The sequence below is a fragment of the Temnothorax curvispinosus genome, unplaced genomic scaffold, assembly GCF_003070985.1.
Source record: "Temnothorax curvispinosus isolate PA1 unplaced genomic scaffold, ASM307098v1 QBEX01013138.1, whole genome shotgun sequence".
Classification (NCBI taxonomy): domain Eukaryota; kingdom Metazoa; phylum Arthropoda; class Insecta; order Hymenoptera; family Formicidae; genus Temnothorax; species Temnothorax curvispinosus.
Window position 1 is genome coordinate 123569 of NW_020222918.1, and position 11977 is coordinate 135545.

The window sequence follows — 11977 nt, forward strand, 5'->3', positions numbered from 1 at the left end:
AAACCGATAAAATTGCGACGATGAAATGAAAGGAAAACGTAAAGATCAAGAAAAAGATTTTGTTCTTTTATAAAAAGTGTTGTTTCGATTGAAATCTTTACGATAGAAGCTACGAAATTAAATCATAATCTTTTAGTTGCACAAGTTCACAAAAAAGTGACAGCGATGATCGAAATGTTCCAAATGTTTACAGATTTATCGAGGTCTGCAGTCGAGGCACTCGAGACAAGTCGCTCCTGTATATTTATACTTCCAATTACATTCAAATGGATTTTCTACTCTGTTTTCTTTAAAAACTCAATGACACTTACATATCTCTGTTCCGTATATTGAGAAAGAAATTCCTTATGTTCAAAAGAACAACTTTAAAGCAAAGTTAGAGCATTGAGTTCAGTGCCTTCAATCCGCCTTTGATCACTCACTTTTCGTAATTAATATTTATTCGTTTACCCTTGTATGCACAGTAATATTCAATAATACTAAATTTAGGTGAAGAAATTAAATTAATACAAAAATCAATATAACAATATGTGTCACTCAACATATATCAACTTAATCATTATGAAGTAACTTACAGAAAAGTTTTTGCATTTAGATATTTTTACATCTGATATAAATGAGTCTTCTGTTGGGGTTTATTTTCGAGAGATTACCGTGGCCGAAAGAGCCGCGTCGGGAAACCGCAAGATAAACAACTGTGTATTGGCGCGATGGAAGCTGAGCCGTACGCGTCCTCGGCTACAGCTGCCTTATTGTTGTCGACGACAAATGCCCACATCCTCTCGTGCAGAAAGTTAATGCGTTAAACTTCAGTTCGCAAATCCATGCCCGACATGGTACCACGCAACGAGCGTCTTATGAACGTGGGCGTTACTTGAGACACGTGCCACGCAGGCCGAGATCGGACGCGACTACGAAAAATTACGGTTTCGCCGCGTAGCGGCACGACGAGTTATGTCACTTCGCTCCGGATAATGTGACCCATTGTTCGGCCACTTCCGGAGCTGCATTTTAACAAATTGTTAGAACGTTTGACGGCCTTCGGCGGAAGGATGCACGCCGGACAGGTCGATTTTCCACAAATCCAATGTGGAGCGTTCATGCCCAGAATTATGAAATGTCCAGACGAAACAGCAATTGTGCTCAGACGAAATAACCGCGAATAGATAATAGATAAAGTTTGTCGTACAAGCTAAAAATACTTATCTCACTTATATTTTAGGATATTTTATCTGTGAATATTATCTAGCATATGACTAACAAAGTCTAAATTTACACGAGAATAACGCTGTTCGAAAAAATTTAAAATAGATTCTAAGCAAGAAGAAACCAATGAAAAGAATATGATGTAATGTGTTTATTTCGCGTTTTATAGGAAAGAAGATCAAATATGAACCGTCTTCTTTGCATTCCTGGTCCAGATTCAATTTTTTGCAAGATACAAAAAGACTGGATTCACTCCTTTTACGAATACGTGAATTAGGATATCTCTACTGTCGTTTTCTTATCTTTATGCTTATTGTTGCAGTGTACAAAAGGCTGTGAAGCATGGGAACAGGCGCTCGACACAAGTTGCCAGGCTGTTTGCGTTAGTATCGCTGCCATTTTTATTTTTATGACATTTATTATCGGGGAAACTTACGTAAAGCCGCACTATGCTCGTAACGTAGTGTTCCGCATGGCCGTTTTACGTAATATTTTCCTAATTTTAGAAAGACAAACGCTTAATGTTAGTCCGATGTGTGTTCGCAGAATGGAACGCAGGAATTGTTACCGCCGAAAGAATTGTACTGCGTTTTGGGCTGCCATGACGCGTTAAATCGTTACTTCCAGCAGCTCAAAGGTAACTGTGTATCTTTCGGCTCTTTGATGTGTCTTTCATTTAAAATTATAAATCACGCGCAAATTATTCGACAGTAGTATACCTAATATATTTATATATTGTATGAGTATATAGAATTAATTTTTACTATTAGAAATCTTATCAGGGTAAAGAACATTTTTATTTGTTGCCAACGTAAGACGAGAATGCTTCAAACTTACAGTTAAATACCATTCTATGCAACCAATTATATATTTATACACGGAACACTTACGCGAAAAGAGGTAATATATATAAATTAAAAAAACGCACATTATTGATCTATGTACTTCTCGTTCTTTCCTCCTCTTTCTACGTTATTACATGCTGTTACATGTTGTTCTCATATGCTTGAAGAATATTGTTGATTAATTATTGTTATCGTAAACTAATTTAAATCCGGATTTAGGTAAAAGATACTTAAAAATATTTTCACGCACAATCAACCTTAATCTCTTATTTTTTTTATGTTGGTTTGCCAGCATTATTGCTAAAAATGCGCGAATTCCTTACCGTACTGATCAAAAGAGGAGATTTCGAGCGGGACCTCGTCGTAATGATCGAAATTGCTGGTGTCACCGCTATTACTGCAATGAGGAATGAAGCTCGGCTGCACTTTCTGATGATAAATCTCGATCCAATCGATAGATTGGAACCAGCGGTGCTTCTTGATGTCCATACTACCGTCTTTCAAATTGCCGTATCTTCTCGTCAGATCCACTTGCAAGATGTTCTTCAGTATGTCTCTCAATTCCTCGCCGAAGTGATGCGCGAACTTGTACTTGCCCGCGACAATCTTCTCGTAAATCTTCATTGGATCGTGCGCGTAGAAAGGCGGGTATCCCGCGTTCATCTCGTAGATCAGCACGCCGAAGCTCCACCAGTCGACGGCCTTGCCGTAGCCCTTGGACAGGATCACCTCCGGCGCCAGATATTCCGGGGTGCCGCACAACGTCCACGTGCGACCGTCCACCATCTTGCAGAAACCGAAATCGGTCATCCTGATGTAGCCGGAGTTCTGTATCAGGATGTTCTCCGGCTTCAGGTCCCGGTAGATCAGGCTGCAGTGATGCAGATATTCCAAGGCTAGGGCCACTTGAGCGGCGTAGAATCTCGCTAGCGACTCGTCGAACTTCCCCATACGCCTGAGATGGGTGAACATCTCGCCGCCCTGCGCAAACGGCAGCACCATGTACACGTACGAGTTATCCTTGATACGGGGATTGAAGTAGAGCATGTTTACGCGTCTGTTTTACGAGAATTTTAAATATTTGTATTAAATGTAAGGATGGATAATTTAATTTTCCATCTTTATATTTAAATTTTCCATCCTTGCAGTAAAAAAAAATAAGTTTATTCGAAAATCAGGCTATATTTGCGAGACTCGATGGATTAGCAATGTCGTTGCTATAATTCTCGACCCTTGCCTTGAAGCAGAACTCCATGAAGACCATGAAGGGAAAGTTGATGGACTGCAGGATCCGTTTTTCGTTATGCGTGTGATCCACCTGTTTCGTCTTCACCAGTTTCGCTTTATCGAGAATCTTCATGGCGTAGTACGTGGATGTCGGTTTGTGTTTAACGAGGATGACCCGGCCGAAGGCACCGGTGCCGACGGTTCGGAAACGCTCGAAGTCGTCTACCTTCGCGTTATCGTCCAATTTCGTCTTCCACTTCTCCATGAACGCCGTCTTCAGGCCGTCCAGGATCTCGTTGTATTCCTTGAACATTCGTTCTCTTTCCGTGTCGACCATTCGTGTGTTGAGCGTTCAAAACGTGTTTAACGCTTAACCTCCGAATTGGAGGGTTAAAATGATATGATATGACAGGGCATACTGTTTCAATTGCTCTAAGTGACGATATGATCGTATGTTGTTTTTTATAGTGCCATTGCATTAGATCGTTGCGTTGCTTCTATAATTATTTCGAGTATCTAGACCAAAAATTAAACTCTTTTCTATAATTATTTTCACACACATGTGTATGTATGTACAAATGTATCACAGACACACGCACATGTTATCTGTAAATATAAATAAAATTAATAATTTGTTTGCATCTGAATTACTGCATAGTCTTTTCTATACCAAAGGAAAATCTTTCTTTATAATGAACAGAGGAAATCGGCACCCCACCGGCGCCGGCGTTAGTCGCGGACTCGTTGACGGCGACGTCGCTCAGCCTCGAATGGAAAGGTGTAAACAGACGCGCTGGCATTTCATACTTGGTGCAATGGAGGTACGAGGAATTAGCCGAGACGTGGCAGTATTGCCGGAAACAGTCGTGGGACGAAGGTGATCAGATATTGGTCAAGCACCTGCAGCCGTACACCAAATACAGGGTATGTAGAAGTCGGTTAAAAAACGAAAAGAGAGTCAGGTAGAACTATACTTCACGAACTAGAAGAGCGGTAACTGAACAAGGAAACGAAGAATCCACAAACAGGATTAATTTTTTTTTATTCTATTCACTCGTAACAGTGAAATGAATTATTTATATATTAACGAAACATATAAAATGCCCATTACCTCCGATAGATTCCGCCAACGCCCGTTAATCTAGGCTCGATGTAGACTTTAGGTGGCATGCTCTTAAATTGTTGAACTGTTTTCTCTCCTTGCGGGGAGAATAAAGTACTTCTCTCATGAACGAACGCTGGCGTTTGCAGTTTCGCGTAGCGCTGCTTCTGAAATCGTCGCAGCACAATCCAGAACCGATCGTCTCAGCGCCGAGCGTGGTAATATTAACGTACGCGGACGGTCTACCGACATCAGCACCGGTAATTGTAGGAGCGGCGACGGTAGACAGCTACCGCGTCTCTGTGTCTTGGAAACCGGGCCCATTCACAAACGGCCCACTTTTGTCCTATGTCCTGCGTCTGCGAGGGGCTAAACAGTCCCAGCTTAAGGTACACGCCACGCCAGATTATATATAGTTTAGAGACACGTTTATCCTACGGCAGAACTACATTTTCTGGCATACGCACAGATCTGTGTCTTTCGCATATTTCCGTGCGTACAAGCATTTTTTCTTTTCTTTCAACTATGCACTCTTATAATCGACTCTTATAACATTTTCGCGCGCTCGCAAAGCGCGTCGGCGTCGTCACGCTTTGCTGTATTATCTAACTGTTGTTTGCAGAAGAGCGGTGTGCAACTGGTTCTGCAAGGTAGACTCCGTTATCCCGTTTAAAGAGAATTTATTGGCCACGTTAATTGATTTTTACGTCGTAAACTGCGATGTAAACGAGTTGCCTGCTGCTGCAGCATTAAAAATATTTAATTAACATTTTTTCATTAACTTCACGATATTAACTCCTGTTCAAGTATTCAACATGTTAAGACTTGAAGCCAATGAATTTTCTTTCCCATCTTTTCGCTTTTCGTGTTGCATACTAATATCAATTTGCAGAGAATGCACGTTTTGGAGCATCAATGCCATTCAATGCGCACGCATTCAAACGCATGATAAAATTTTTTAATATTTAGGAAATCTATTTTTTTCCATTTACATAGATAGCATAATTCAACTTTATTTTGCGGAAGAACAGAAAGAATCGGTGAATTATATATCATGGAATTTTTATGTGTGAATACGAGCGCACCGGTATTAATTTTGGCATTAAATTTTGATTGTATGTATCTATTGCTTTTATGATAATTACCTATCGCATCCTCATTAATGTGCTATCCTCTAACATAGTCAGACTTGCATGAATCAGAGTATCTGCGAAAATTTCTGACATGGCGTTCTTTTATTTTCCCAACTGCATATCTACTTCCTAGCAAGAGTTTCGAAGAGGTGGGTTTTTAGTTTTTACTGCCCGTATAATATACGTTGTATTTTATTGACAGGATATTCCAGTATCCGAGAATACCGGTCACTATATGTTTCAAAACCTCCAACCTGATCAAGATTATTCTATCACCGTGACTATGAGAAATGGTGTCGGCGAGGGTCCGCCAACAATTATCCATATTTCTACCTATCCCGAAGAAGCTACCGGTACGTTGCAAGAAAATGAATACATGTTTAACATTAACAGAAAGAATCTATCGTATATAAAACGATAATGATAATTTTCCACAAAGAAATGCTTTTTATATGTTTTTTAACGCATATTTTCACATCGTCTGTTTTAAATATTGAAAGCACTGGCTATCGATTTTCAAACTTTATAATTTACGTCCATGACATGAAAATTTATGTTTCGAAGTTGCTAATAAGACGAATTTTAGTCAAGGACACTCAACAACCGATTCTCATCCTCGGTGGTGAGCACGTGGTGATGAGACAGGGCGCCGATATGTTGGACGAACCCAGTGTCATTTACGAGACCGAGAGTGTGATCCGCGGGGTTGCGATACACGTGGCGTCCGCACAGTTATTCGTTTCCACGTCGACGGGTTACGTGTACCGAACCTCGATCATCGAGCGATCCACACCGAAAGTCATTTTAAGCCCCGGCGGAGTGAACTTCAAACCTCTGAGCCTTTCCGTCGACTGGCTGAATCTTCACCTGTACGTCTTAGGCGAAGTAAAACACGCGACGACCGTGTGGCAGATAGCCAGATGCAATCTCGATGGTAAAAGTTTGACAGTGGCCATGGCTGGACTTTTAACGCGACCCTCGCATATCGAAGTCGATCCTTACAACGGGTACCTCTTCTGGGTCACTAAAGTGGGATTGTTCAGACTAGACTTGGCCGATATCAGCAACGGTGTGAAACACGAGGTACCGATTATTTCTATTTGCAATTATATATGTTATCAAAGCTTTTACTTTTTCTAGTTGTATTAAAAGACGTGAAATTTTTGTATATTTAAGAATAATTAATTATTTTAATATACTCTTGACTTAACGTAGATCTTTTTCACTTTTCTTAAAGAAAATAATTTTGAAGATTATTTATCGTGACATTGATGTATTAGAATATTAATTATTTGTCTAAATATTTTCGATGGTATTTTCTTTTTTCTAGGTTCAACCATATTTAATTCTCGAAGATGATCACTTGGGTGCTTTTACAGTAGACCATACGAACTTTCGATTACTCGTGCCTGATCACACTAAAAACACGATGATATCCGTATCATTGGATGGTCGCGAAGTTGTTAATCTTCGCCCCAATACGCAGAAGCCGAAATTCAATAATGTTGTTTCCCTGGCTATGGCAAATGGACTGTTCTATTGGACTAATGGCGAAGAGGTCCTTACCGAAGGCTATCATGCTGGCCAAAACAGATATTTCCACAATTCTTATCCTGACAAGTAATATATTTGTTTCTACAATATTTCTTAAAAGATTTTCCTAAAAGACTTTATCTGAAAATTTTACATTAAATTGAGACGTTAATTGTGCTCAATAGAATCTACATTAATGGAACACAAATATTCTTTTCTTCAGATCCGATACCTCCTTTGTAAGCGTGACCGTATTGATGAATGCAAGTCAGCCGGTTCCCGTCCCAGTGAATCCACCCACAGGTGTGCAAGCTGTTCTCGGGGCGGAAAGGGCAAAGGTTTCCTGGCAAGCTCCTCATTTACTGGGCGGCCAAGGAAAAGGCGCCTGGCAAAACTGGTCATACGAGCTCGAAATCAAGGACGAATCTACCGGCGAAACTATCCATCAGAAAGGTATCGCCGGATCATCTCACACTGTTCATAATTTGCGAGAAAGATCGGAATATTCGATCAAAGCCGCGGCTTATACGAGCGCTGGCAGAGGACCGTGGTCTACGGAGTTCCGAGGGCGAACTTTAAGGTAACATTAAATAGTAAATTCGATACATTACTTAAGTTTACTTGATTTTGGATACTTTTAAATATTTTTGAAAAATTATATCTAGATGCAACGTTCAATTACTTCATTTTTTCAAATTAAAACTTTATATATATGAAGTGTCTATTCACTTTGCCGTCAATTATATTAATTAAATAAAATTTTGCATTTAGAAATGGATCACACGCATCTATCTTGTGGTCGTCGAACGAAGGAATTTTGAGAAGCGACGTAACAGGCGAAAATATCGACACGCTCGTTAACAAGGCGACTCTGAAAGATTCCGAGAATGAATTTTACATTGTCGACGTTAGCTGGTACAAGGACGTGCTGTATATAGTGGGAAATAATTCCGCGCTGTATCGTTATAACGTCAGCAATCATCAGAAGACGAAGCTCAACATACATTCGGTGGGAAGCGTCGCCGTGGATTGGATATCAAAAAAGTTATATTGGGCAAATCCAAAACAGCAGATTGTAAATATATATACATATAATTAGATTTTTGTTTTTAACTCAAGTGCATTTAGTCTCTTTAATTCAAAATGAATTAACTATTAAATTAAATTTTTTTACATTTTTTGATAGTTTTATCTAACAGAATAATTATTACATTTAAGATTTTATGATCGTCATTTAAATCTTCGGCTATAAAATTTTCATATTTTTTAAATATTTTATACACAGTGTATTATTTCCGGTACAGATAACGAGAGCAAACTTGAATGGATCTCAGCAAGAGCCGATGTCTATCTTAGCAATTGTAAAAGAGCTCATGATCGATTCTCTCGAAGCGTACTTGTATTGGTCCACTGGTCACGCCGTGGAAGTCGCGCGATTGAATGGACAAGACAGAAGATATTATCATTTAGACGAAATTTTCAATGGCAAGCAAGTGATGGGATTAACTCTCGACACCGAAAATAGATACGTCTATTGGATTGTTCGAAGCTACGAAAGCGGATCTATCGTCTATCGTGCGCCTACGTCCGAGAGAATTCCAATGAGTCACAAAATCATTCCAGAGAAGGTTGTTTCATACGTTTAATTAATTTTTATGAGTATCATTATTTTTAACAAATGATAAAATTATAGATCTTGTCATGGTTTTTAATCATATTCAATGAGATATACAATAAAATAATAATGAAACATGTAAATAAAATAAATAATTAAAAACGAAAATAATGATGTAAATAATAAAATTTAAGGTTTCTACTTTGCAACATCCAAATATACAAGGACCTCTGTGCTATTTTTCCGAGCACCTGCTGTGGCTGCAGGACGACAGAAACGCGGTGATCGGAGATCTCTCCGGTCAGAACACCGCCGTGATAAATGGAATCACTTTATCCGGATTGTACATGGTGGCTGTTATGGATCCTGCGCTTCATCAGTATCCGAAGAATCTGACGTCGGAAACCGTGATGGTTCTACCGAATGCGGTTGATCTCGATAGCATAAGAGTCGAGGGGTCCTGGAGGAACTTCAACATATCGTGGGATCCTGTGAAGAACATCAACTACGGCACGGTCTTCTACGAAGTGAAATTCGCGGATTATATTAATACGAATTCAAACCCGGAAATTACAATTGAAACGACGATGCCCTACAACAACTCGGATCAGATTCTGCCATATTCCGTCTTGGAAGTTACTGTGAAGGCATTTACTTACTGGGAAACGGCGCATCATTCTCGGAAGATCCTGAGATCTCCACAGAGTGTGCCGAGCCAGCCAACATCCCCTAGAGCATTCGTGGAGTTTTACAAGAAAGTTCTGAGCAAAGATGTTGACATTTTTACGATATTTAGGTGAAAAATTTAAAACTTTGCCTGCATACTCTCATTTAGATTTGTATAATATATGTACATTACTTGTACATACATGTATATACAAGATCTAACTTTGTTATAGATTCGCGGGAAATAAAAACGCTAAAATATCTTATTTTCTTCACAGATGGAATCAACCCGAGTTTACAAACGGAGTAATACGAAAATACACGGTCCAGTGTTGGTTTATCGAGAACCGGAAGAAGGTATCAATCTGCGACGACTACGACATCCCGGCTATGGTACTGGAATTTACAGCGCACAATCTAAAACCCAACACGACCTATTACTTCAAAGTACGAGCGTGCACTGAGATCGGTGCTGGTCCTTACACGGATCCAATCAGCGTGTCAACTGCGCACGAGAATCCGGTGCCTGAATTACTGGTCGCTACGGCGGATGCTGTGAGGATATCGGATCTGGACAAAGAAATCAATAACACACTTACCAGGCACACCGCGACAGAGGTCAATTACTTGATGGCGGAGAATAAGATTTACTGGATCAGCGAGATGCGGGAACTGGTGACGTCGGAAATAAATGGAGCCAACGCGACGAGAATACTTGCTCTAAACAATACCGCGCATAGCCTTTGCATCGACTGGGTAGCGAGAAATCTGTACTGGGTGGAGCATGAATATAGTAAAGACGAGCCGTGGAAAATCAGCAGCAGCTATATCATGAGATTGGATTTAACAATGTGGCAGGCAGGCATAGTTAAGCACAAAAATATCTTAAGGAGAAGAGGCCGTATCCCGATTTTAGATATGCTGCCGTCTCTAGGGTACCTACATCAATTTTTATCCGTTTAAAATATTTCTTTTATAATCGTAGTCACAGTTTTAATCATTCAATATACTAACTGTTATAATCAAGATGACACGGAATAACAAATCAGCATGAAATTGTAAAGAAAAAAAATATATGCATATAGTTTTTATTATATTTGTTTTAAAATAATCAAAGAAATGTAAATATTTTTTTTTCCAGATCTTTATATTGGATTGAGACGAATGAGGGAGGTACGATAATGCAGTCGGATCTCGAAGGGAAAAACGTGCAATACTTCTTCGGAAACAATGGTAGCACATGTACTTGTCCACAAAGACCACCACTAATATCCACCCTGACAATCGACAAAACCAATATCCAGGAACCGATGATGTATTGGGTATCATCGGACGGGCACTTAAACGTGGCTGATATTTACGGTTGCGCGTGCAACATGGTATTAAAGACGAGCTTCAAAGCAGCGACTCTCACGTTTCTCACGGTTGACAAAATGAACATTTACTGGTCCAACGAAACGAAGGACCAAATCTATTTTTTGAAAAAGAATTTCTTCGTGGCAAACAAGGAAAACACGTCCAAGCCGGAGGTAAGAAGCCTCTACCTGCCTAACGTACGTCGGATCAGAGCCCTCGGCAAATCTCTGCAACCCTATCCCACCGCGAAGTGCCTGATACCTCGCCAAATGAACTACAATGTCGAGAGAGTGAGCGAAACGGTGAACAGCATCGTCGTCAATCTTCCCGAGCCGAGTTCTGAACGCGGATGTCAAAATTACAGTCTACCCACCACGCTGTACACCATCCATGTATCCCACTGTTCGAAGAACGCTCCCGGCAAGTGCGAGGAGATGAGAGTGCAGACACGTGAGAGATGTCACGAGATCCGGGATTTAAAGCCATTCACGGAATACAAGCTGAAGCTGGCACTGAGCAATTTCTATACCGACCTGTTGTCGATGAGGCCGGAATTCGGCGCGGATGTAGTGCTGAAGACCAGCGCGGGGAACCCCAGCATGCCGGAGAACGTTACGGTTCAGGCCCTGACGCCGACATTAGCAGCGGTCTACTGGATGCCACCCAAGATACTGAACTCCGCCGTGGTGCATTACGAGGTGCATTGGAGTTTGACTTCCTTGCAGAACGAGCGGCAGAAAGCCTGGTCAGAACTGGTCAAAAACCCTGAGCGTGCGGCAGACGGCAGATTTTTCACTACGCTGCAGCAGTTGCTGCCGGGGCAGGATTACCGGGTGTACGTACGCGTGTATCCCGCTAATTACAGCGACTTCTACAACGAGAGCCTCAGCCAGGTCATCCGCATGTACTCGGAGCCGAACAATTTGACGGTGGCCGATGTCAGCGTGAACAGCATGAACATCTCTTGGACCCTGAGCGTCAATCTGACGGTCGGTTACGTATTGGAGTACAAGGACGTTGCAGTGAAGGAGTGGCAAATCGCGCGACACGTTGAGGTGAACAAGGACCAAGTGATGTATCACATAGAAGATTTGCAGCCGCGCACCTTGTACAAGTTCCGCTTGAAGCTGAAATACCCCACGTATAAGAAGGACATTGTATGGCCGGACGATGGGAGGTTTACATTTCAAACGCTCGGTAAGGCATTATTCATATCACAAACGTAAAAGCATGTAATACTAAATTTAAATATATATATATATATATATATATATATATATATATATATATATAT

At 40.7% G+C, this 11977-nt stretch overlaps 2 protein-coding genes across 4 annotated transcripts in view; one reads left to right on the plus strand and one right to left on the minus strand.

The window, feature by feature from the left end:
• The window catches only part of LOC112463264 (proto-oncogene tyrosine-protein kinase ROS), a 36098-nt gene that overhangs the window by 17305 nt on the left and 6816 nt on the right, over nt 1-11977 (plus strand). For 2 of the 3 annotated variants that reach the window (XM_025029549.1, XM_025029550.1), the window contains exons 3-15: nt 1529-1588; nt 1753-1843; nt 3979-4202; nt 4530-4769; nt 5716-5866; nt 6100-6596; nt 6844-7133; nt 7270-7626; nt 7818-8121; nt 8351-8674; nt 8856-9457; nt 9606-10262; nt 10469-11880. In XM_025029549.1, the coding sequence (XP_024885317.1) occupies nt 1529-1588; nt 1753-1843; nt 3979-4202; nt 4530-4769; nt 5716-5866; nt 6100-6596; nt 6844-7133; nt 7270-7626; nt 7818-8121; nt 8351-8674; nt 8856-9457; nt 9606-10262; nt 10469-11880 (5209 nt within the window). The remainder of the gene's footprint in view (nt 1-1528; nt 1589-1752; nt 1844-3978; nt 4203-4529; nt 4770-5715; nt 5867-6099; nt 6597-6843; nt 7134-7269; nt 7627-7817; nt 8122-8350; nt 8675-8855; nt 9458-9605; nt 10263-10468; nt 11881-11977) is intronic. The other variant, XM_025029551.1, reaches the window with a different exon arrangement.
• Nucleotides 1861-3933, minus strand: LOC112463268 (cAMP-dependent protein kinase catalytic subunit beta-like). Its single transcript, XM_025029553.1, has 2 exons — nt 3259-3933; nt 1861-3071 (listed from the first exon to the last, which is right to left on the minus strand). The coding sequence occupies exons 1-2, from the start codon at nt 3613-3615 to the stop codon at nt 2352-2354; spliced, it is 1077 nt and encodes a 358-aa protein (XP_024885321.1). The 5' UTR covers nt 3616-3933; the 3' UTR covers nt 1861-2351.